At 42.8% G+C, this 26,728-nt stretch overlaps 1 protein-coding gene across 2 annotated transcripts in view; it reads left to right on the forward strand.

The window, feature by feature from the left end:
- MYO5C (myosin VC) overlaps positions 1-26,728 on the forward strand; it is a 105,259-nt gene that overhangs the window by 60,267 nt on the left and 18,264 nt on the right. For both annotated transcript variants that reach the window (XM_019832406.3, XM_019832407.3), the window contains 15 exons: positions 611-775; positions 2,063-2,156; positions 4,735-4,798; positions 6,873-7,053; positions 8,950-9,043; positions 9,278-9,341; positions 9,428-9,508; positions 10,365-10,545; positions 12,438-12,531; positions 13,408-13,471; positions 14,794-14,962; positions 18,854-18,941; positions 22,103-22,201; positions 23,514-23,668; positions 25,207-25,296. In XM_019832406.3, coding sequence (XP_019687965.1) covers positions 611-775; positions 2,063-2,156; positions 4,735-4,798; positions 6,873-7,053; positions 8,950-9,043; positions 9,278-9,341; positions 9,428-9,508; positions 10,365-10,545; positions 12,438-12,531; positions 13,408-13,471; positions 14,794-14,962; positions 18,854-18,941; positions 22,103-22,201; positions 23,514-23,668; positions 25,207-25,296 — 1,683 coding nt within the window. The remainder of the gene's footprint in view (positions 1-610; positions 776-2,062; positions 2,157-4,734; positions 4,799-6,872; positions 7,054-8,949; positions 9,044-9,277; positions 9,342-9,427; positions 9,509-10,364; positions 10,546-12,437; positions 12,532-13,407; positions 13,472-14,793; positions 14,963-18,853; positions 18,942-22,102; positions 22,202-23,513; positions 23,669-25,206; positions 25,297-26,728) is intronic.

Consider the following 26,728-nt stretch of genomic DNA (forward strand, 5'->3'; position numbering starts at 1 on the left):
ATGCTGCCCAGACTCCATTCTAGGTGTATTCATTTGCTAGGACTGCCATCACAGAGGCTAGAAGTCCAAGGTCAGGGTATTGGTATAGTTGGTTTCTGCTGAGTTGTCTCTCCTTGGCTTGCAGATAGCATCCTTCTCCCTTTGTCTTCACACCGGCTTCCCTCTGTGTGTCTGTGTCTTAATCTCTTCCTAAAAGGACGCCAGTCATGCTAGAATCAGGCCCACCCATATGACCTCATTTTACCTTAATTTTGTCTTTAAAGACCCTATCTCTAAATATAGTCACGTTCTGAAGTGCTGAGTATTAGGCTGCAATGTGTGAACAGTTGTGGGGCGAGCGGGCAGCAGGGGACACAATTCATCCTACAGCATTAGGGTTGTCTTGGAGCTCCAGGAATGGGCTGGTCCCACACTAAATGCATCATCAGCTCAGGAAGTTTACCTGAGAAGATCGACCTTGCTGTTTTCACTGGGATGAAGATGGTCACACATACCATCATAGTGATACATGTCATGGATTTAGATGCCACATCAGAGATTGTGGGAAACGAATGGAACAGCTTCTTCATTTTGGATAAATCCCTAAACATCTCCTGTTTTTTTCCTCTAGAACAAAGAGAACCATGGGCTGGTGGAGAAAGTGACCAGCCTGGCTGCTCTTCGAGCCGGTGACATGGAGAAGATTCAGAAACTGGAATCAGAACTGGACAGGGCAGCTACCCACAGGCACAATTATGAGGAGAAGGGGAGGAAATACAAGGCTGCCATGGAAGAGGTCTGTGCCGGGTGTGATTATGGAAATATGTGCGAGTCTTTCTGCGCAAAAGGTCACAGCACAGCATTTTCCAACAAAGCAGATTTCTGCAGAACAGATCAGATTTGCTGTTGGCTTCCACTACCAAAGGATGCCTAGCTTTTAGGAGAAGGGAGATCAGAGTCCTAGAGTCTGGGGGAAGAGGAGGAGGCTCCTACTTCAAGAAGCAAAACATAAAGTTTCCTCTTATTTTCAACTATTATGAAGTGATGAAAGCCCCTTTAAAGAGAAGGAGCCCTGGCTAGATGCTTCCCTCTCTTCCAGGATGATGTTGGTCCCTGTCGCTTTCCCATCTGGTATGTGCCCTGGCATATGCCTTCCCCAAAATAGCAATGAAAAGCTTGGAGCAGGTTTTCATGTCTGTAGTGTAATAAAACGAGCAGTAGCTAGAAGTCGGACGTCCCAGGTTCAAATCTTGTCTTCACTGCCATCTGGCTGAGCATCCTTGGGCAAGTCCCTTACACCCTCTCTGAACTTTAGTTCCCTCATATGTAAAATGGGAATAACAGCAAGGGACTGCCAGAGTTGTTGAAATGATACAATTGCCAGATGAAATAATTTAGCCAAGTGCCTACCATAGAGCCCTGCGCAAGTGTGAGCTACTGTTTTCTAAAGAGGTAGTATTTATTACCCTCCGTTCTCATACTTTCTCAAGTTCTACAGCATCCAGGTTTGTGGCAGCCTGGAGCCCCCGGGCACCTTCCCCGTGGTCCAGCGCCCAGCTGATGCCGTTGCCCACGCTGCCGGTCACCAACCTTCAGCACCAAGTGGCCCAGCTGTCAGCCCAGCAGATATTTTACCAGGAGAAGCTAAAATAATAGAGTTCCTGTCATGATCACACATCCTTACTGCGTAATAACACTCTCAAAGTGTGGATTCACTTTATATATAAATTATTTCTATCATATTAAATACATGAATACCTTGGCTATCGAGAAGCTTCAAGAAAAGGATGGAGGTGCTTTCTTGACTTTGAGGAGACCTTGGATTTGGCTCTTTTTCCTTGATTTCAGCCATTGCTGGGTCAGGTTGAGAGCCAGTGCCTGAATCACATGGAGCTCTTGCACGTGAGTGGAGTACAGACAGCATCTTGCATTGGGCTGGTGCTGGCTGTTCTCTACGGATAGGAGCTGAGCTGGATAGATGGATGGATAAATAAATAAAAATACAGCTTTTCACCAAGAAAGGCTGTGGTGACAAAACTGGAAGTGAGGTTTTCAAAAAAGCTTTTTTTCTTCTCTTCGCTAGAAATTGGCAAAGCTTCAGAAGCATAATTCAGAACTGGAAATACAAAAAGAGCAAACAGAGCTGCAGCTTCGAGAGAAGACTGAAGAGTTGAAAGGTAAAGCCCAAGGCGGCTCGATGCGAACATTCATGTGCTCACCTGTCTAGTCATTAAGGAAATAACTACTGGGTATGAACAGAGTTTTAGGCAGAACCAGGAATCTGCAATGTATACCCAGGGAAATGAGGGTATTTTTTGCCTCACAGGGAATAACTATATTTAAGTTGTGGTAACTTTACCCTACAGAGGCATCTGTTTTATTTCCATCTTTTGTCAGACAGCACGATAATCCCTGTCTCAGAACCGTCTGGGCCATTTGCAAAATACAGATGGCTGGGCCATAAGCCTGGAGCTTTTCCATCAGAAGATGGGGTGGGGGCGGTGTCTGTGTGTGTGCATGGGTGTGTCTGTGAGTGGTGGTGGCTGGGGTAGTTCAGGCATCTGTCTATATTTTTAAAAACCTTTGTGGTGATCCAGATGCACAGTCAGGGTGATGCCGGAACAGTGTTGTTGCTGGCCGAGGATCTGTAGTCAGATTTCAAATCTGTCTAAATGACTTGGTCTCAGTGGCACCCCCTCCTCTGCTTACTGCCCCGGCTCTGAGTGAAGGGCCCTGCTAAGCACTTGAGCCACATCACCCCCAGGCTGTCAGAGTCAGACCCTTGGAACCAGCGGTATCCCTTTCATTCAGGGATGTGGAGCAGCTTAGCTCTGTCCATCCATAACTTTCCAACTCAAAATCTGATTGCAAGCCCTTGCTAAATCCCAATAGGAACAGGAACCTGGGGGCTCCTGACCAGATGGTTTAAATGACCACATCCATTTAAGAGGATTGTTTCTGTAAGCTCTGACAGGGCAGCAGGGGAGTGGGAGTTCAGGCCTGGGGGCCCAGCACACACCTCAGGCCCAGCAGGCCGTGGATACACCAGGCCGGAGGAGCACAGGTGCCCTGGGAGTTCAGGCCTGGGAGAGACAGATGTCAGGAGGAGGAAATAAACATCCTGAGTCCTGGCCAGCAGAGCAGGAAGGGCTGTTCAGATGACGCCCAGGATGGGAGTGACCTCCTGCTACAGGTACTGCACATCCTCCACCCTGCCTCTGAGGACTGATGATGTCGGCATTGACTGACACACGAGGTCAGAGTTCTCGGAGGAAACCTTGGACGTGAATTAGGGAAGAGCTTGTCCACCTCCACCTCCTTTATCACAGTACACTGCTCCTGGGTATATTTGCTCTTTCTTCTAACATTAGGTGGATTTTCCCACAAGAAAATTTAAATTCCCACAAATGCATCCTGAAAGTTACATAGTTGATAGCATTGACCTGTTTGGGTCCATAATTTTATATATCCTTCTAAAAAGTGCTTGAAAACTTTCAGTCCCAGTGTTTATAAACCGCTTATGCTCTGAGTGTCCCTAAACATGGCAAACAATGTTTTGTGAAAAGCACCAGCCTTCGATTACCCTGTGACCTATTTATTACTAAGGGTTGTTATCGAATGTTTCCCCTTTTTGAGATTCCAATGTGGACATCAGCCCCTTGCTCCCGGGGAGAAAATCACATTTGGGCAGCTCTTTCACCCCCTTGCAAATGGCCTAAGATGTAAGCACCAGAACTGAAACCAATTCTGTGAGTGAGCTAAAAATTAAAATTATATCAAATATGCTGGCTTCTAAATTAAAGCTTAAGCATTTTTCTAGTATTTTCTGGCTGACTCGTGACATTCTGTAGCAGTTATTTTGATTCAGGGACATTTGATACCTCATTTAACAACCTATTAAGCTATTGGCTTTTTTTTAAAACCAGTAATTCAGGGTAGTTATCATCACCTCATCCCTGGGCTCCCCTCTGGGGCAGAATTCAGAAATGGGGTGGAAGTGAAGGATGAGGTGTCAGCTATATACAAATAGAGATATCAGGCTTAATGGACTCCTCCCGTTTTGAAGGGCACCTGTTTGGTGCGGATATGCTGGGAATACAGGCCTGTCACAGCTTCAGAATATCCAGAACCCCAGTGATGATAGCCTGGCTTTCCAGTGTCCCCTCAATCTATGCTTTGTTGTTAGAGACTCTTGTACTGAATGCAAGAGGAGATTTGTTATACTTCCTCTTCCCCAGATAAAGACAGACGCTTCATTATTCTCTTGGTTGTCATGAATGAGTGGTTCTGAGCCAAGAGAACCACTATGGTTCCCCTCTCCCCATCAGGGGACATATGGCCCTGTCTGACAGTTTTGGTTGTCACAACTGGAGCAGAGGTGCCGCTGGCTTCTAAATTGACCATTTTCTTCCCAAAGGAAGAAACCCAAAAGGGTTTCCATGTAGTTTTCATAATGTATATTGTCTCAAAGCCAATATGCCTTTTCAAATCAAACAAATGATCCTCAGACCAAAAAAAGTGCTATAAATGAAACTATTCACACATTCCAACAGGACCAACTTGTCAGAATGATTATCCCCCGCCCTTGTCTGTATTTCTGATTTATAAATTATAAAAGTGACAGTTACCCTCTCAAGTCCTACTAGTCATAAATATCCCATGACTGTTCTCACATTCTCACTTTCTTAAACATGACATGAAACAATGGAAGCGTTGGTTTGCAGATATATTTCAAAGAGCATTCTCTTTTCACAGAAAAAATGGACAACCTCACCAAGCAGCTCTTTGATGATGTGCAAAAAGAAGAGCAACAAAGAATGTATGAAACCTAGTTTGCCTTAAAGTTACTGCCTCCTTCTCTCTCTCTCTACTGTTTTATACTTTGCTTCTCAGCTTGCAGCTAGCAGGTCACAGATACAGGATGGGGGGCGGTGAATCTTTTAGGAAGTGAGAGAGTCAGATGTGTGAGAGCCACATCCCACAGTGTGCGCCTTTCAGACACTGCACAGGGTCTGCAGCTGTGGGCAGTGGACCACCGTGAAGTTCTCGCTTTCCCATCATTGCTAAGACAGGAGTTCAGAGACTGCCACCCCTTTCAACTTCCATCAAGTCCAAGAAGTAAAATTACTGCCCAGGAAACCAACCTTCCTCCCTCCCCTGTCTGTTGTGTCTGTTAACTTGACTCTTGTCCCAGACGATAAGGGATGGAACCCACCTCACAACAGTTAAGGCAGGTCCCCATGACCTTGTACGGTACCAGTCCCACCTTCCCTGTCTCAATACCAAACCCTTTGTTCATTTCTAAAGACTACAGTCTGCGCTCCCTTCTCTTAGAGTCAACTCAAAGGTTTTAGAGTTCAAAGTAGGGATGCGTGGCAGGGTGCTGGGGAGAAACAAAATATTCCTGGCATCTTTCTCTTCAGGGCTACAAGGCTCAGGCTGCCTGGGGTGATAGGATATATATATAACTTCCTGTGCATTTAGTTGGCAGAAGAGCCTGGGTCTGCGTAAGGAGCAGGATGGATGCCACAACGTTAGGGGAGGAAATGTCACCAAGGAGCTCCAAGAGTTAACAGATAGACAAAGTGTTTCATGATCCTATATGAGTTTTAAAATAGGGATATTTGGCTCTTCACCTTGACATTTTTATTTTCCAATGAACTCTTAACTTTAAGAGAGGAGCTTGGTTCTTGGCATCTCATGGTGCACTGGGGTTGCTTGGGAGCAATCATTTCAAGAAGGGGTTTGGAGAGGCAGGCCAGGGCCAGGTGACTTTAAACTTATTGTAGTCCTCATAAGCACTCACCAGTAGCTTGATCTGGCCCTTGATCAGCTGACAGGGGACATTTTGGCCCCTGTCACAACCGTCAAGGAGCGTACAGATGCCAGCAGTCTGGGAGGGCGGGGGGCACTCCCAACCAGCTTAGGTACAAGTCTGAGATTCTTTCAACATAGATTATTGGTTGCAGTTTTCTTCTTTTCAAGGTACTTTACTGGCCTCTTAGGAGCTCTGTGGATTTTTGAAAAATGTAAAAACAAGGTTAAGAAGTTTGTTAGTATCTCTAAAAGTGAATGAAACAAAAACCTATTGGGAATGTGACTCTCTTCCTTGGGATTTTCCCTTTGGGCTGTGAAAGCAAGTCATAAAATGGACTGAGATGACAGCCTAGCAAGTAGAATGGTGATTTAATAAACTCCTGGAGCCCTAGGACTGCTTCAATTCTGACTACACCCCCTCCCCCAGCCCCAGGCTGTGTCAGGCTGGGCTAGGTCACATCTCTCTTTGGTTATTTATTGTCTTGGTCAATTGTCCCATATTTAATTGAGCAACCATCTCACAAGGAATTGAGTTTCCAGGGACTTTGGCGTACCTGGATTTGCTGTAGTTTATTTTAGAATGTTTGAGTGGCTGGCCCCTTTGACATGTTAAATGGCTGTATTAACTTATTTAGGAACTAGCCAAACCATTCTAGGATACTTGGAACTTGGCAGGGGCTAGTACTTGGCAGAATGTGCCAAGGTCTCTGCTAAGGGAAGAGACCCCTCCAAGAGACCACAGGGAACCACACAGAACTAGGATGGATTCAGAAATACAGTATCCCAGCCACCACTGAGTCTTTGAGTTCAGCCTCCCTACCCTGTGTTTCTTGCGTGTGACCATAGTAGAGCCACATTTATCAGATCAGAAGGTATAAGAAACTTCCCTAACCAAAGGGGACAGGAAACAGGTAAAAATAAGGCCATTGTCTATTGGAACTGTCACAGTAGATCCTAATTAACTTGTCTCCTTTCCAAGTCTCCTCTTACTATTTTCAAAATGATGTATTGTTCTAATTCAGGTTAAAGAAATTTAGAGAAATTCTGAGTTAATTATTTTTTTCTTTTGCACCTAGACTTCTTGAAAAAAGTTTCGAACGGAAAACACAAGACTATGAGAAGCAGATCTGCTCTTTGAAAAAAGACATTCAAGCTCTCAAGGATGAGAAAATGCACCTGCAGCACCAACTGGAGGAAGAACGTGTCACCTCCGATGCCTTAAAGGGGGAGGTGGCCCAACTGAGCAAGCAGGCAAAGGTAGAAGGGGCTTCTCACTGCCAGATGAGCTCTTGGGCTAAGTTATCTGACCTGCACAGAGGGAGCAGTTTCAGACTCCCACAGGATCAGACATCCAACATCATCTGTATAAAGACCAAAGTCAAAAGGACCCTGATCCCTTCAGTTCTTCCAAGGATGAACCCCCAAGCTGCCTTTAACTTACCAATAATTGGTTTTCCTATTTTAAAACTCAGCTTTCTAACTATTTTGTAATTATATGAAGCTATTCAAATATGTTGACCTAGAGAATATGTTCAAATTAAATTAAAAGTTGATGTGAACCCTTATTATACAACCCATCCCATTGTTGTATTTCTATAAATACCTGTATTAAAATTAAACTACCTTATTATCAGCATCATATATTTTAAATTGTTATCAGAAAATCCACAAAAGCAATGATCCATGTTTGCACAGTCAAGGCGTAACTGAATTCCTTCCCTACCAGAAAACACAAAACTGCATGTCTCTGTGTTCTTCAATGCAAAACATTTCAGTCTAAGTTTAGAAAGCTTTTAAGCTTCCATGAAATAAGTGAAATGCATGTTAGTAGAATATTGTTAAGATTATGCAAATATTCTCTGTAACTGTCATGGAATAGCCATGCATGGTTTTGAAGAGCTTTAGGAATCACAGTCTTCTCTTGACTTCCTGGCAGAACTGTCTGTATTCTCTGGACCCCAGTTTCCTATTGTTTAAAAGGAGGAGTTTGGACTGTGGGATCAGAGAGGATCACGTATCGCTCTGACTGCTCCATAAGAATGGAGCTCACATAAGACATGTCAATCTGTGGGAGTCGTGTCATCTGGCTAGTCTGCATCTTGGGAAGTCCTATGGCTGCTCTTGGAGTGAGGCATCAGTATTTGTCACGCGCTTCCACTTTGGTAGCTAAAACTGTGTTCCAAACTCTCGATGTGATATATTAAGGAGACCAGTCTGATTTTCACAGAAAATGAATAACATTATGATCATATATGACTTGAAACATTTATTGAAGTGTTATCAAAAGAAGGTCTTTGGGATTGGATGGTCCTGGGGCCCTATCAGCTTGCCATGTGACCCTGAGTGTGCCATTTCACCTTATGGAGCCTCAGCTTTCTGTCTACAAACTATTACTGTATCACCACATGGGCCTGTTGTAAGGATTAGGTTTTGTATGTAAAGTGATCAGTAAATGTCAGTTGGATCGCCTTCTCACCCTCTGAAGAAACTGGAACTCTAGCCCTTAAACACTTAGACTGAGAAAATATCAAGGAGGGGTTATTTCCCTCTGCATGTCTCCCCTAGCTACAAAACACACACATGTGATTCTTTCTCAGGCTGACCTCACAAGGTAATAAAGGCAAAATACAGCCTCTTCCCCACAACGTGTGCTGCATCTCAGTGGACCCTCATCATACCCCCACAGCCAACTCCTAACCTCTTGGGTACCCCTGGCTCTGCCATGTGTCACATTAAAACCTGGCAGGAGCCCAAACCCACAATTATGAGGGTAGTGGCTTGTCCACATCCCTGCATCCTAGAGTTCACCATCCAGTGAAAAGGAATTTAGCCTCTTAGGTTTTACTTCTCTTGGGTCCTCTTCCTCCCCACAGCAGCCCACCCCTGTAGTAAGGAGCTACTTCTTCCCTTTATGTGATAAGGAAACTAATTCTGTTGCTACAACCAACTACATCTGGGAATAGGTAACAATATTTTGAGCAGTTAAACATGCTTCGAGACCTTACTGTGTAGGTAGTGATGATTTAACAAGATTTTAACTGGGTAAGGATGTCTTGGGTAGATACACAACACAGTAAGAGTATTCTCTTTGTCTGACATAAACCATAATAGCTGTTTTTTTCTTCATCTGGTACGGTCACTGCTGTGATACAGACAATCTCTGAATTTGAAAAGGAGATAGAGCTACTTCAGACACAGAAGATAGATGTGGAGAAACACGTGCAATCACAAAAACGGGAAATGAGAGGTAAGAAATATATGAGTCACTGAGCCCACAAGTCTGGTTGGTTTGCTGATTGGTTGGATATGTGGTATGTTGAATAGTTGGTTGCCTTCGTAGTTGGATGGTTGGTTAGTTGTTTGGTTGAATGGCCAGTAAGTTAGTTGATGGTATGGTTAGCTGGAGACTCTGTGTGACATCTAGAGAATTGGAACCACATTCAAAAATGTAATTTATATCAGCTCTGCCTCTTCCTCTCAGAAAAGATGTCCGAGATCACCAAACAACTTCTTGAAAGCTATGACATTGAAGATGTAAGAAGCAGGTAATCATTTTTGCATTACCAAATATTTAGGAACATGTAACACATGAGAGAGATGATAGATTTTCTTACCCTTCCTTATTTTCCAGGCTCTCTTTGGAAGATTTGGAACATTTAAATGAGGATGGAGAACTTTGGTTTGCTTATGAAGGACTGAAGAAAGCAACACAGTGAGAAATTCCCCCTCAGAGTTCTTTTTTTATTTTCAGAGATGATAGATAGAGGAAAGTCAAAAGTTTATATTCCACAGATTTGACACACAAGGAAATTCCTTACAGTAGGATGATCTAGTAATCACTCGAAATATTTTGAGAATTAAATAATGAGTTGAATAATGGAAAACAATCTTTTTAAAGGATAAACTTTCAAGTAATAAAACCCATAACCTGTACAGTAAAAACAGATTATAACAAATAAGTTAGCCAGGGTTGTTATAGAGATATAACTGTGTTTAAATTTAAGGAGTTTGCTGTAATTTTTTACATACAACCTTTATTTTTAGGACAACTTTAGGTCCACGGCAAAATTTAGCAGAAAGTACAGAGATTTCCCTGGGATTTCCCTTCCCCTGACCCCATGTAATCAGCATTAGAATCCCCCACCAGAGTGGTATGTCTGTTAAACTGATCTGTCATTATCATCAAAAATCAGTAGTTTAGTTCAGGGTTCACTGTCGGTGTTGTACACTCTATGAGGCTGGACAAATGCATGATGAATGTATATTTATTCTTGTTGCATCATACAGAACATATTCTTAAACTAATAACATGCAATTTTAATAGTGTCTATAATTTCTTATTATTAACTGCATGTTAATGCACATAATGCTTCCTAACTAACTAGAAGGATTTTATAATCCTGTGTACACAGTTCCATAGCATGTAACTATGTGTACATAAGTAAAATTATGTACTTAGCATGGCTCTAATTGTGAATTTTCATAACTGCTGCACATGTACACACTCACAGTCAACAACATGGCAGAATAAAAACCAGTGGTTAATTTGTTGACCCGTCCTCTGACAGTGTTTTGGAAAGCCATTTCCAGTCCCAGAAGGATTGCTATGAAAAGGAGATTGAAGCTTTGAACTTCAAAGTGGTGCATCTAAGTCAAGAAATCAACCACCTGCAGAAATTATTTAGAGAAGAGACTGACATCAATGAAAGTATCCGTCATGAAGTTACCAGGCTGACATCAGAAAACATGGTATAGTCTTATCTGTGGGCCCCAGGTGTGGCCATTATTCTAGAGATGTCATTTGTTAGTGGAATAAAACTCAGTTTCTTGGCAGTAAATGATGGATCAGAATTATGTTTTCTAGGAGTGAAATAACTGGGTCAGAGGATAAAACTGTAGGGGTACCTGGGGGTGTGGTTCATTCAGTTAAGCGCCCAACTCTTGATTTTGGCTCAGGTCATGATCTCACAGTTCGTGAGTTTGAGCCCCATGTCAGGCTCTGTACTGACAGTGAAGAGCCTGCTTGGGATTCTCTCTCCCTTTCACTCTGGCCGTCCCTGGCTCATCCTCGCTCTCTCTCTCAAAATAAATAAACTTAAAAAAAAAAGAACTTTGTTTTTAAAATTAAGTAATTAATTTTTACAAAGAAGATAAATCTATAAAATTACCCTAGGCTGGAAAGCACTTTGATGTGAGAGGGGGTTTGTTTACCATAGAATGGGTCCAAATTCTGGTGTGTGTGTGTGTGTGTGTGTGTGTGTGTGTGTGTGTGTGTGTGTGTGTGTGTTTAAACCTATGTATTTTAAGTCTAGCCCTAACCCCTTGGCAAGTGACAAAAAAACCCTAAGGTAAGAAGGGTAACTCTTGAGTGGGACGTGTGTTCAGGTCCATCCTTCTGCTTGTGCTGTGAGCAGAGATGATGTGCCTCTTATCTCATTTTTTCAAGGGCTTCTCTCTTCCAGGATTCCTTCCTTCTGAGTTTGTCTCATCTTTTCTTCCAACTCAAGCCTCTAGCCACTGAGAAATGCTATAGGAATCTCCTCAAAGAACATCCCTTTCTTAACCCCACATCACCTGCAGTCATCACCCCATTTTTTGGGGGCAGCTGGCCAGACTTCTCAGTGGCCACCTAAATGATTTCTCAACTCATCCCCCATTTACCCCACAGCCACCTTCTTTTTCACCCTCATCTTGTCTCTCAGCAACATCTGGTGACATCATCACTCCCTCTTCATACCTGCTTTTTTTCTGCCGCCTTCCACGATACCACACTTTCCTGGGGTTTCTCAAGCCACCTCTCTAGAGGCTGCACCTTGTCACCTTTCTTACCATTTCCTTCTCCTCTGCCTAACCTGAGAGTGTTAGGAAATTTCAAGGCTGCGTCCCAGGTGAGGAGACATGACCATGGGCACAGCAAACATGTGGAACGGTGATTAAGGCCCTTCATGTCTTTGTTTATTCTTTGGATGAAATGTTAGTGAGGAATAATGTGGAACATACATCTTCATGCACAAACAAGTTTTCTTCATTTGCTTCAGAAGCACAGTTGTTCTTACAAACTTGGACGACAGAAAAGCCATTTACCTAACTGAGGGTGGAGGTGAATGACATTTAAAGAAATACAGAAGACAAGGATAGAGGACTGTGAGACACACTGGACCATTCCAGACCTCCACTAACAGAGCAGTGCACCGCCTGGAATTCACAGGGCGCGGGGGGACCTCTTTGAGATGATTTTCCTGTTCCTGGATGAGGAGATGGCATCTCTGGGCCTTGGCCAAAAAGGCTGCCCTCTGCTTGCTCACATTGCCCTCATCTCAGCAGAGCCCCTCCCCCCCCCCCCCCGTGATGCCCTCCAGACTGTGTACTTCCTTCTCCCCCTGGAGAGAAGGTTGTAGCATGTGAGAACCAGTCCCTCTGAACATGCTGGTATTGCTTGTGACTGTACAGATCCTGAGGTATAAAACCATAATGCCAAACCAGTCTAACACCTCAGCTGGCCCTCACACACAACTATGCTAGATGTATGCTCCTTGGGGTTAGACTCCTAGAGGGTTCAGTTTGCTTCTGAGTAGCTCTGAGATTTTAAAGTTTAGAGAGAAAGCGTTTTATATTCAAATATTTCTGATTCTTCTCTAAAGATGATCCCAGACTTCAAACAGCAAATTTCAGAGCTGGAGAAGCAGAAGCAAGATCTGGAAATCCGCCTGAATGAACAAACTGAAAGCATGAAAGGTACCTGCAACTGTCACGGAAGTGCTTTTAGAAGAGGGTTTCCTGTGTCCTGGAAATGACAGAAAAGTCATTGTACCCAGGGATCTCAGACTCTGATTCTCCAGGGGCCCAGCCAAGTGACAAATGTGAGAAGGGGGCTGAGTGGAGGAGGCAGTAAGGTGTCCCAGCCTCCGAGCTCCATTGATTGTTGCCAAGTAGGCAAATTGGCCTCAGTGTTGTTTGATAGTCTTATTTTTTTAACTCAAAATTTTTTAATTAATTTATTGACAGAGAGAGAGAGAGAGAGAGAGAGAGAGAAAGCATGTGGGAGGGGCAGAGAGAGAATTCTAAGCAGGCTCTGCACTGTCAGCACAGTACCCAATGTGGGGCTGAAACTCAGGAACCGTGAGATCATGACCTGAACCCGAACCAGGAGTTGGACGCTTAACCGACTGAGCCACCCAGGTGCCCTCAATCCTATTTTTAAAGAAAAGCCAGAAATCCATATTTTTATGTGAAATATGATAACTTTAGAATAATGGCTTTAAAACTTTTTAATTTTTTGTCTTTTTATTTTGGAGAAAGAGAGCATGAGTGGGGAAGGGACAGAGAGAGAGGGAAATACAGAATCTGAAGCAGATTCCAGGATCTGAGCTGTCAGCACAGAGCCCAACGTGGGGCTCAAACTTATGAACTGAGAGATCATGACCTGAGTCAAAGTCGGATGCTTAACTGACTGAGCCACCCAGGCACACCTAAAAATTTTTAAACATGGTTCAGACCAAGCAAAACCTCTACCAGGAACCAGCTTAGGACCCCTGATAACTGAAAGCACGACCAAATCCGAATCAGGGTGCCATATAGCCCCCAAAGTAATGGCAGGTCTTCTCACTACAGGAAAACTGGAAGAATTGTCTAACCAGTTGAACCGCAATCAAGAAGAGGAGGGAACACAAAGAAAGTAAGTGTTAATGTGTATGTTTGTGATGTTCATGCTCACGTAAATGCTTTTCTTTTCTGAAATTGTGGGAGATACCAACATATGTTATTAAGCCAAAACAGCAAGGTGCTGATTAAGGTAATATGATGCGTTACCATTTATTTTATTTATTTTTTTTTTTAATTTTTTTTTTCAACGTTTTATTTATTTTTGGGACAGAGAGAGACAGAGCATGAACGGGGGAAGGGCAGAGAGAGAGGGAGACACAGAATTGGAAACAGGCTCCAGGATCTGAGCCATCAGCCCAGAGCCTGATGCGGGGCTCGAACTCCCGGACCGCGAGATCGTGACCTGGCTGAAGTCGGATGCTTAACCGACTGCGCCACCCAGGCGCCCCTGATGCGTTACCATTTAAATGTGAAGGAAAGAAACACATATGTACACACACACACACACACACACACACCCTGGGAAAACATACAAGAACCAAAACATCGCCTGCTTCCAGGGAGGGTAACTGGATGGCTGGCACACAGGGGAGGGAAGGGGACTTAGTTCTCACCACATACTCTTTTATACTGTTAGAATGCTATGCCACACACACAGATAATCTGTTTAAAAAAACTGATGAAATAAGATTGTGTGTGAGAGAAGAGATTTTCTTATAGCAAACCATTTAGAGTAAGACTTGAAATCTGTGCTGACAGAGAATCTTCACTGTTAATCGCCCCAAATTTGCATTCTGACCAGCAGAGGGCCTGGTGTTCTGGTGGAGCCTCGTGAGGAAAATTTTTGCTGCCAGCTCACTGACATACTTGGTTTTCAGAGCAATACATGGACACAATATGTCCTAGAGAACATTTTTAGTCATGTGACTTCATTGGTAGGAGAGGGATGAAATGAGGGCCCCAAAGAGTAGGAAAGTGGGGAGACACTGTCTTGGAACTCTTGATGGGCTGCTGCTTCTCTCTGATCCCTGGCTTTTTGAGAGTCTGGTCCCCAGGCCTTTCACGAGGGAGATAATCATCAGGTTTTCTGTCTTAAGGGCGTGAGTGGGTGTGGATGCCTCGTGGGAGCCCTCAGCAGCCCCTGGCGGAGTGGAGGCAAGAATCTCCATCAGGTTAAGGAGACCAGGCAGTCATAGACAATTTTATACACAGCCAGCCCTGATCTTTGCCCCCACCCCCACTTCGAGGACATTTCTACTCAAGTACTATTCACCTTATACATACATTGGCCGAAGTATTTTTCTGTCTTTGGAAATAATCAGTTTTTGCTATGACCATGAGTGACTTCTCCATGACAGTCAAACTGTTACACAATTTCCTTTATCCCTTTGTCAGGACCTTAGAGGCCCAAAATGAAATACACACCAAAGAGAAAGAGAAGCTGATCAGTAAGATTCAAGAAATGCAGCAGGCCAGCGAGCTCTTGAAGAAGCAATTTGAAAGTGAAAGTGAAGTCAAGAGTAGTTTCCGACAGGAAGCATCTCGGCTCACTATGGAAAACAGGGTGAGAAGTTTCCCAATTTGATAAATGACTGTGTGCAGATGTCACTGAAGGGGGGCGGGGGGAACATGTCACCTAACGCATGCAATGAACAGCCACCGTGAGAGCAGTGTGTTTCCTGCTCTCTGGAGACAGGTGGTCTCTGAGGTTACAGCCTAATGCTGAGCCTTGGGGGCTTAGCACGGGCCACACAAGCAAAGTGTCCGATAAAGTAAAGGGAGGATGAGAGGAGACATAAGCACTGTCCTACAGATGGCACCTGTCTCAACCGTTCTGGTCCAGAACACACCGAGAATGACAGGCTGATGTGGGAACTTCCCTAAGCAAGACTTTCCACAGTGAGGGGCCCTCCTTGCTTTGCAGGTGTGCCCTTCCTTCAGTTTTTCAAGTCAAAGTGTTCTTCTGTGAAATGATCATGATGGTAGATGACAGACACCTTAAATTGTTAAAATCTTCATCACATTTTAAATGCCCTTGTCAGAAAGAAATTCAGCTACTCTAAGTCAATCCCCAGCAATTCTTTTGAAATTTTATTGGTGTGTGAAACCCACAAACCTGAGAAGCACCATCATGGCCCATGGGCCACTTTCCTGGGAATCAGACTGCTCGGGCTGCTTCCTGGCCTTTGAGCCTCCCAAGTCTATGACCAGCGGAGGGCTCCCTGGGCAGTGGTCAGCACCCTGGACAGGCTGCATCCCAGGCTCTGCATCCTATTGTCAGGACCCGCCATTTCTTTTTTTTTCCCCCAAAGTTTTTATTTAAATTCCAGTTAGTTAACATACAGAATAACATTGGTTTCAGGTGTAGAATCTAATGATTCATCATTTACATACAACATCCAGTCCTCATCACAACAAATGCCCTCCTTAATACCCATAACCCATTTAACGCATCTCCCTACCCACCTCACCTCCAGCAACCCTCAGTTTGTTCTCCATAGTTAAAAGTCTGTTTTCTGGTTTGCCTCTTTTTTACCCCCTATGTTCATCTGTTTTGTTTCTTAAATTCCACACAGGAATGAAATCATATTGTATTCATCTTTCTCTGACTGACTTATTTCACTTAACATAATACTCTCTAGTTCCAGCCACATCATTGCAAATGGCAAGATTTCATTCTTTTTCATCGCTGAGTAGTATTCCATTGTGTGCATGCACGCGTGTGTGTGTGTGTCTGTGTGTGTGTGTCTGTGTGTGTCTGTGCGTGTATACCACATCTTGTTTATCCATTCATCAGCCAATGGACACTTTGGCTATTTCCATAATTTGGCTATTGTTGATAATGCTGCTATAAACATTGGGGTGCAATGTTTATAGCAGTAATATCAAATATTACAACAGCATTAAATATTCTGAATCAGTATTTTTGTATCCTTTGGGTGAATACTCAATAGTGCAATTGCTGAATTGTAGGGTAGTTCTAGTTCTAACTTTTTAAGGAAACTCCGTACTGTTTTTCAGAGTGGCTGCAGCAGTTTGCATATGAGTGAAATCATATGGTATTTGTCTTTTTCTGACTGACTTATTACACTGACCCCCAATGTAAGGGGGTTCCCCTATATTCACATCTTCACCAACACCTGCGGTTTCCTGTGTTGTTGGTTTTAGCCATTCTGACAGGAATAAAGTAATAGCTTATTGTAGTTGTGATTTTTATTTCCCAGGTGATGAGTGATGTTAAGCATGTTTTCAGGTGTCTGTTAGCCATCTGGATGTCTTCTTTGGAAAAATGTCTGTTCATGTCTTCTGCCCATTTTTTAACTGGATTATTTGTTTTTTGGTTGTTGAGTTCTATAAGTTCTCTATAGATTTTGGATACTAACCCTTTCTCAGATATGTCATTTGCAAATGTCATCTCCCTTTCTGTAGATTGCCTTTTAGTTTTGTTGATTGTTTCCTTCACTTTGCGGAAGCTTTTTATCTTGATGACGTCCCAATAGTTTGTTTTTGCTTTTTTCCCTGGCCCCAGGAGACCTAACTATAAAGAAGTTGCTATGGCCTATGTCAAAGAAGCTACTGCCTTTGTTCTCCTAGTATTTTGATGGTTTCCTGTCTCATATTTAGGTATTCATCCATTTGGAGCTTATTTTTGTGTATGTTATAAGAAAGTAGTTCTATGTCATTCTTTTGCATGTTACTGTCCAGCTTTTCCAACACCATTTCTTAAAGTGACTGTCCTCTGGTTATTCTTTCCTGCTTTGTCAAAGATTCATTACCCATATACTTGTGGGTTCATTTCTGAGTTTCCTATTCTGTTATATTGATCTATGTGCCTATTTTGTGGCAGTACCATAAGGACTCCCCATTATCTCACAGAAAACCATGAGGGGGTAAAATCTTATTTTGCAATATCAGGATTTAACTTTGATGAAGAATTATATCTAAAGAAATCCAAAGAGTTTAACATTTAATAGAAAGTAACAAGTTCCAGTCAGGAGCACCTAGATGATGTCCAACTTTTTTTGAGGGAGACAGAACTTTCTCAGTGAATAGCCTGTATTCAGACAGTAGAGAAGCAGCTTCCTACTGAGCACATGTGGGTGGCTGTCCTGACTTCCACAGCAGTGCCTCTGTGTGTCCCTGGGGTCTCGGTTCTGTGTCTCTGGAGAAACACATTAAGAACTTTATCTGTTCTTACAAGTAGGGGTGTGGGTACAGTTCCTTCCCTCCTATCTCAGCCCATCCTAAAATTCATCTAATAATAAAAAAAGTCACCAGTCAATGAGAGCCTGGAGGAAACCACTGTTCACATTTTGATTTATTTTATTCCTTTCTTCTTTTTTCTACCATGGTAATACACATTTTATAAATTGGGGTCATACTGCATATAAAGTTTTAAATTCTATATTTTTTCTCACACTATATTGAAGATACTTTCCCATTGTCATTGATAATATATGCAAGCTGTCATTTTAATACCTAAGTCATAGGATACACAACAATTTATTCTACCCACTATTGTTGGACATTGGATTTTTTGGCTGCAAGTAATAACACTATGATGAACACTCTGAACAAAATCCTTGTTCACCGGGAGAACTGTTGGAAGGGAGAGGTAGCCACAGAGTAGAAACAGCACAGTTTCCATTGGCCCTGAGAGTCCCCAGAGGGCACATGGCTATAGTGATTTTATGGTGGGTACTGCTGGATCTGAGAAGCCTGAATCTTTTCTGGGCCAAAACCTTTGGGATTTAGGAAGAGCCTAAACATTTTGCCCTTTCTAAGACTTATTTGTAGGCATCCGGGACCCTGCTGGTTTTTGAGCCGAATTCAGCACGAGCAAGGCCACTCAATTATTAGGAAGGAAACACAAAGCCAGGACCCAAACCTCTGAAGTTTCTCTGCCTCCAGACTCTGATATCCAGAGAACCTATTTTCACACATTCATATTTCTAAATTATCTACAAGGGGCACTACTTTATTAAGAAAAAATAGATCAAGATAAATATGGCATATCCATACAATAGGGTGTTTTTCAGCCACAAAAAGGAATGAAATACTGACACATAGTACAACATGGATGAGCCTCAAAAACATGCTAAGTGAAAGAAGCCAGACACAAAAGGCCACATATTATATGATTCCATTTATATTAAGTGTCCAGAAGAAGCAAATAATATAGAATCATAAAGCAGATTAGTGATTACCAAGGACTAGAAGGGAATAGGGGAACAAGAGGATGACTACTGAAAGTTACAGGTTTCTTTTTGGTGTGATAAAAATGTTCTAGAAATCGATAATGGTGATGTTTGTACAGCTGACTTTAGAAAACCATTTGGTGTACACTTTTTGAATGAATTATATGGTATGTGAATTATTGTTCAATAAAACTGTTACCAAAAAATAGATTAAGATGCTTCTAAGCTCATGTCCTTGTTTCTTTTGATTTCTGTAGGATCTTGAAGAGGAGTTAGACATGAAGGACAGAGTGATTAAAAAGCTCCAAGATCAAGTTAAAACTCTAAGCAAGACGATTGAAAAGGGTAGGAAAAATAACATTCCCTTTCCTACATTTTGGAACTGTCAGCTAAGGTCCACAGGCACCGTTTGATTCCTGATGTGGTCCAGAGTCTTTAAAACTCAAAGGAATGATTGTCAACTGGTGAGGTTGGGGGCTCGGTGATGGACTAATGGAAAGATCCTTTGGGCCGAGGATAGCTCACCAGCCCTCAGATAATTCCAGATGCACTCATGTAATTGCAAGGGACACCCTGTAATGAATACTTTTAACCTCTTCTGCTATTAACTCTCCCCTTTTAAAAATGAAACTGTAATCAAGTTTCAAACGTAACTGCTTTGAAATTCTCTTCCTCTCCCAGGTACAGAGGATTAATATCTCCATTTCTATTAGAAGAAAAAAGTAGAGAGCTAAGAAGCCAGACAGTAGTCCTGAATATGAACTTCACATTTTGAATGTCCTCATGAACTCCTGTGAAAAGGCCCCTAGGCTTTTCTTTCCTTCACCTGCTTCTGAGTCTGAACTTTTCTGACTTCTCTCTTCTAATGTTCTTGACTCTTGTTTCGTATCACTTCCTCTTCCTCCCAAACTGGATCACTAAGTCTGTACCTTGAACTCTCTGTTCCTTTTACTGTATTCACACTTTTGAAGAGCTCCTTTATTATTCTTTATTCAACTCTCGCCTCAAACTCAAAATGCCCAACAGCAACATGAGGATTTCTCCCTCAATAATGATAAATCAGGTCTGCCCTCTCAAAGCTCCCATTGTGTCCCTGTTTTTGGAATGAGTGAATGAACTGCCATCTCAACATAAGGACTTCCAAACTCCACCTCCCACTCCTCAGTTTTTTTCTTAAGTCCTGGTTCCTTTTTGTCTCCAAGACTATCTCCTTTGCCTTCCTATCACCTCCTCCAACTCAATGTGTCTAAGTGGATTACATCAGCTTCCCTTCCTGTTAGTTATCCATTGTCACATAACAAACTATCCCCAAATTTAGCAACTTAAAACAACAAACACTTAGCAACACACCGTTTCGAGAGTCAAGAATGAAGGAGCAATTTAGCTATGTGGTTCTGGCCCTGAGCTGCCTTCAAGTCATCAGCAGGGACACGGTCATCTGAAAGCTTAACAGGCTGCAGTATCATTCTTATCATAAACAGCATTGCTTACTAAAACAGTTGGCGTTCTACCTTTATTAGTTTCCAAGGGAACAGAGCTAATTTATTAAATTAACAGGAGAAAGTCTCGTGCAGTAGTAAGAAAGTTTTGTTAACAATACTTGCATCACCTTCTTTTTCACCCACCAGACCCTACTCACCTTTCTTGGCCCAACAGGTGTGCTACCTCCTTCATTTTTTAACAGTTCCAACCCACTTCTATGTACATTCTCATGGCCCCTGTGTGAATTTCCTGTAGCTGCTGTAACAAATCAGCAAAAGTTAGTGACTTAGTAGAACACAAATTAATTATCTTACAGTCCTGGAGGTCAGAAGTCCAAAATGTTTTTCACAGAGTTAAAATCAACACGTTAGCAGAGCTGAGTTCCTTCTGGAGGCTTTAGTGGAGAATCCTGTCCCTTGCCTCTCCAGCTTCTAGAGGCCACCCACATTTCTTGGCTTATGGGTCCCTTCCTCCATCTTCAAATTCAGCAGCATAGCATCTTCAAAATCTTTCTCTTGCTGATTCATAGGGGCACATGTATCCCAGTGTTTACAGCAGTGCTTTCAGCAATAGCCAAATTATGAAAAGAGCCTAAATATCCATCAACTGATGAATGGATAAAGATGTGGTTTATATATACAATGGAATGCTATTTGGCAATGAGAAAGAATGAAATCATGCCATTTGCAGCAACATGGATGGAAATGGAAGGAATGATGCTAAGTGAAATAAGTCAGTCAGAGAAAGACAGATATCATATGTTTTCACTCATATGTGGAACTTGAGAAACTTAACAGAAGACCATGGGGAAAGAGAAGGAAAAATAAGTTACAAACAGGGAGGCAAACCATAAGAGACTCTTAAATACAGAGAACAAACTGAGGGTTGATGGGGGGTGGAGGGGAGGGAAAAAGGGGTGATGGGCATTGAGGAGGGTACTTGTTGGGATGAGACTGGGTGTTATATGTAAGTGATGAACCACGGGAATCTACCCCCAAAACCAAGAGCGCACTGTACATACTCCATGTTAGCCAGTTTGACAATAAATTACATAAAAAAAAATCTTTCTGACCTCTGCTTCTGCATTACATCTCCTCTCAGAATGGACATGAATCTTTGGTGACCAGAAGGCAGACTCTGGCTCACCCAAAGATGTCCACATCGCAGTCCTCAGAACCTGTGGGTATGTTATTTACACAACAAAAGGGATTTTTGCCAATGTGATTAAATTGAGGATCTTGAGATGGGGAGATTACCTTGGATTAATCTAGGTGGACCCAGTATAATCACAAGAGACCTCATAAGAGAGGGGCAGGAATGCCAGAGTGAAACAAGGTGATGTGACAACAGAAGCAAAGAGACAGACAGACAGACATGGTGATGGAAGCAGAGGTCAGAGGAAGCAGAGGCTACAATCCAGGGGATGTGGGCAGCCTCTAGAAGCTGTAAAAGGCAAGAAGCGGATTCTCCACTAGAGCTTCCAGAACTTAGCTCTGCTGATACTTTGATTGTAGTCTAACATGTAAGATCCATTTCAGTCTTCTGACCTCCAGCAGTGTAAGATAGGAAAATTTGTGGTATGTCAAACCACTAAGTTTGTGGTAACTTGTTACAGCACATAGGAAGCTAATACAGCCCCCTTAGGATCATGCAGTTTGGTACTTTGCTCACCTACTGTTTCATGAATCTTGTTTCCTTGACTGTGACATCAGCATCTTGAAGACAGAAGCAACATCTTGGCTTGCTTTCTTATCCGCACTGTGCTGGATTCATACCAGGCACTCATGAGGAGCCCTTCAAGGATCATTCTGCCTTTTCAGCGACAGCTATACTCATTGATATAGTTGCAGATAAGAATCACTACCAGAGGAATTCTTTGGGATTAATCAAGTTTCCATTTATCTGAAAGCCGCAGGCATTTGTGTGCAAGCCAGCCAGAATGGGGTGGAAAGAGAGCAGTCTCATTATAAAGCCTGTGGGAGTTGTTTCTGTGAATTTACCTGATTGTTTGCCTCTGCCTATAGGCAATGATGTGCACTTGTCCTCAAGACCCAAGGAGTATCTTGGAATGCTGGAATACAAGACAGAAGATGAGGACAAGCTCATTCAAAACCTCATTCTCGGTAGTGAGACCTGGAAGTCTGAATGTTTGCTCTGTCAGTCATTGCTACCATCATGGGTGGGAGTAGTCATTTCTCTTCCTCCACTGCTGCTTCTCCTAGCCCAGAGTCTCCTAACCTCGGCACTGGTGACCAGATAATTGGTTGTTGTGTGGGGGCTGTGTATTGTAGGATATTAAGTAGCATCCTTGACTTCTACTCTCTAGAAACCAGTAACAACCCCTAGTCATGACAATAAGAAACATCTCCAGACATTGCCAAATGTCCCTTGGGAGCCAGAATTGCCCTCAGTTAAGAAGTACTGCCCTCACCCCTTCCAAAGTCTAATCATAGGATCCAGATAGAAGACATATCCTCTCATCTTTGTGTCTCAGCACAGGAGTAATGGCAGAAGTAACTGTGGTTCCATGTTCCATTCGACTTCTGCTGAGAATTTTATTTGCAGGCAATGTGATGGGAGCTTCCCAAACACATTTCAGTTACAGGAATGTTCCAATGTGCATGCTCAAGTGTTGGTGGTCTTAGAACCAATCTTACTAAACTGTCCTCACCTGAAAATCACATGGTTTTCCAGTGGGAAAGAGAAAAGCTGCCTTTTATAAGCTGGTCTCAAGATAAAGCAGAAAGCTGATGTGTAGCCTAACTTCCTCTTCTTCTAGGTGACTCCCCCACCAGAGCACATGAGCCACCTGTACCCTTTCCTTTCTAGCCTCACTTGTGCACAGCCGTGGGGCCTCTTCATTCCTCTGTCTTAATGCAGCCATGGGGAGGTCTTTGTTTGCTTACCTGAGTTTATTCTATAAAGTTTCTCTCTTCCCTTTATCCCCAATGTCTCCTCCTGCCATTCTCTTCTTCTCAAGGTCAGCGAGGCCCGCCTCTGCAGGACTATAGTGTGTCTGTTTTCCTGATTCAGGGAAGATGTATGTGATCACTGAGATCATATCCCATCCTCATCACACAGGCTGGAGTCGGGTGCATGGACATGGGGTTTTTCCCTTACATTGGAGGGCTGAAATCCAGGGTCTCCATGCCAGGAAGAAGTACAGATTCTATCTAAAATTCAGCCTTTTTTTTTTTTTTTTTAAAAAGAGAAAGTCCTTTGCAAATAGGAAGTAAGAGGAATAGGCGGTACCTGTATATTTTTGCCAGGAAAAGAACCAGACTGAATTCCTCAAAGAGAAAAGATAGGCCTGTGCATTCAGGCATTGTATCAAGTACAGAAAAGCAAATAACCCTTGTCCCATAGTCAGAGGCTCCTTATGGGGAGAGCTGGCTATCGATCAGCTGTAGTCCTCATTGACTCTTTCTGTTCCAGACTTGAAGCCTCGTGGTGTGGTGGTGAACATGATCCCAGGGCTGCCCGCTCACATCCTGTTCATGTGTGTGCGCTACGCAGACTCTCTAAACGACGCCAACATGCTCAAGTCCCTCATGAACAGCACCATTAGTGGCATCAAGCAGGTGGTTAAGGTAGGAACTGCCTTTGACATTGGCCTTTGGTATTTTAGTTACTTTAAGAACACCTTAAGGGTTCATCCCTGGCCCATTCTTCACCTCTAGTCTTTGGTGAATCACGCGATTCCTTAAATTAGAGGCCCACTCTGTGAAAGAAGTCAAACTGTTTGGAAAAGACAAGTTAGGTTAGGGATCCCCAAGGATAAAGATGTGCCAACAGACCTCAAAACCTTACCTTCAAGACTACAGCCGGGTAGCCAACACCCCCAGCACTTCTACCCCTTCAGGGTATGAGATGTCCGGCCATGAGGATTCATTATTCATCAGGAGTTAGAATAGAAAATTAACATTTGTCTGGTGCTTTGCGTGCTTTCTAGTCACTATATTCACAAGAGCCACCAGGGTGTTCTGGGAAGAGACCCCCATAAATTGATGTTTTCCCTGTCCATAATTTCATAAATTGGGTTTCCTTAGGACAGACGTGCATTGTGTCCCAGGCCATGGGTACACGGTACTTGCCTCCTCTTGCCACTCTGGAATCTTTAAATATTTAGAAACTAGAAGATGCATGGCATGAGGAATAGAAATCCTTCCTCACCAGCATTTTCCCGGTCAGCTTCCCCAGTGGCTCCCTGCCTCTGCCTCTGCTGGTGTCCAGGACTGCCCCTCCCCAGCTCCAGCACACAGCGCATTAAAGCAGCCCTCACTTGGCCCTGCACCCCCGCATCTCTGTGCCTCTCCATTCACCAAGGTGCTTACATTAGCAGGTTAGTTCCTGCAATCTGGCTTCATCTCTGTCACTGCACAAAAAGATCACCAGTAATTCCTCTTGCTAAATCCAGTGGTTTCTCCTTAATTTTTATCCTCCTCTAAGGGACTGAAGCTTTCAGACCACCTCTTTGAAACCGTCCTACTTTGTCCTTCAAATCCCAGGACTGTCCCAGTTTTCCTCTTACCTCTCTGACCACCACACCTCTACCTTCTTTCTTCCTCTTCTTGCTGCCCCACAAGCGGGGCTGTTCTTCCCAAGAGAGTCCTCGCTTCTGAGCTCTGGTCCCTCCACCCCTTTCCTTCAAGTCAGCATTCTCTCCCCTTCTCAGGAGGCTTTCTCAGCTGCCCTCTTTCATCAGCATCTTTCCATCCTCTGAGCTTTTGTGGCATCATCTATGTCCACCCTGAAGGCGCTCAGCCCCCTATTTAATTGTGTCCTGCATACGTTATGTTATATGCAACATTCTTCCCAGTCAGAATGAGAACTCCAGAAAGCAAGACCCAGTCTTACCTTTATCAGGCACTCCTGCAGTGCCTGTATCAAGCTTCATACTAAGTGACCTATACAGAAATACTTTGCAAACCATAACCTGATAAATAAACATAAAAGCCTATCATTACAGTATATAAATTTAATAAAATCTTGGGTGAATAAAAGTAGAATTCATTTTGACCAAAAGCCAACAAGCTAAGTAAACACGTGAGATACATCTGTTCTTGGCTCAAAGGTACCAGTAGTGACCAAATCCAACTTTGTCTTTCTTTCTTTCTTTTTTTTTTAGGAACATTTAGAAGACTTTGAGATGCTATCTTTTTGGCTTTCCAATACGTGTCATTTCCTCAACTGCCTAAAGCAGTACAGTGGTGAAGAGGTAGGGGCACTCGCCTGCTCTGTGTTCCGTGCTGACTGCTGGTCTAGAACTTCCTTATGAGGCAGAGCCCACCACAGGGATTGGGCATGTCCCCACTTCCTGGGGCAGCCTCTGCTCCAAATGGCTTCCTACCTTCCTCCTCAGCCAGGAGGCCAGCTTCACATTACTGGTTGGACAGGATTCACAGCCAGAGACTTCTAGAAAAAGGCCTGGACCTTGGGCATGATAATAAGCCTCCATTTTCCTTGAGTTTTAAATCAATGAGGTAGATTAGATGATTTTTAAGTTTGATTCTGGTTGTGAAATTCTGAAGATTTTAGTATTCTAACTCTAAAATACAACCTTTAGATCAACATGGCTGTTTCTTCAGAGAGGATCTGCAGGATTCTCATCTTCCTCCATAATCTGTACATCTTTTGCCATTCCAACTCTGCCCCCAAGGGGCTAACATCATAAAGGAATTCTCCACCTTCAAATACTCAAAGAGCAAAATTTCATTGACCTGAAATAACAAGGTGGCTTTTAGGGTTTTACTGCTCTCCCAATGTTTCTACCATTTGTCCCTGCACACACCCGTGCAGTGTAGAAGTTTCCAGTGTCATACCTTCCCCGACACTTGATATTGACAGACATTTTAATTATTTACCAACCTCATAGGTATAAAATGATACCTTGTCAACTTAAATTGCAATTACTTGATCACTAATGAGGTCAAGAATCATTTCGTGTGCTCACTGGTCATTTAGGTTGTTTTTCAAATTACCTATGACATCAGTTCTCCATTTTGTTTAGAGGTGATTTTTTTTTTTTTTACTGATTTGTAGATCTTTATCATGGATAAACCATGGCTTGTCTTATATTTTTCTTTATGGAGTCTATCATACATAATTTCTGAATTTTGGTGTATCAATCCTGTCCTTTTATGGTGTGTTTTAGTGTCTCGGTCAAGAAATTCTTCCCTGCCCTGACATTGTGAATTTATTCTCCTACTTTCTTCTGTATTTCTGTAATTCAAATTGGAGCTCACAATTATGCTTTTACCTATCCAGAATTGGTGTGATTATTTATCCCATGATGTTGAGATAGTGACCTCATATCTTTTTCCATGTGGATAGCAAATTGTCCCATTGAAGGAAGAGTAAAACACAAAAGTAATTCTACTAGTGTTACAGTACAAAAGGAGAAACAAGTAGAGAAAACTCAACCTCTGACTAAAAGGAATACCAAAAGGAGCAGGGGGAACAGACCAGCCCATCTAAGACAAACAAGCATGTGTGAGACATTAATGGAAGAGGATATTATGCAACACCATTTACTTTTTTACCTTTTCTTTGCCCCCATCAGCCACATATACAATGTTCTTTGCTCTATGTGTTCTACGTTTTTTTTTTTTTCAGTTGCTATATATTCATTTCTATTTCTATGGTTCTTT

The sequence above is a fragment of the Felis catus genome, chromosome B3, assembly GCF_018350175.1.
Source record: "Felis catus isolate Fca126 chromosome B3, F.catus_Fca126_mat1.0, whole genome shotgun sequence".
Classification (NCBI taxonomy): Eukaryota; Metazoa; Chordata; class Mammalia; order Carnivora; family Felidae; genus Felis; species Felis catus.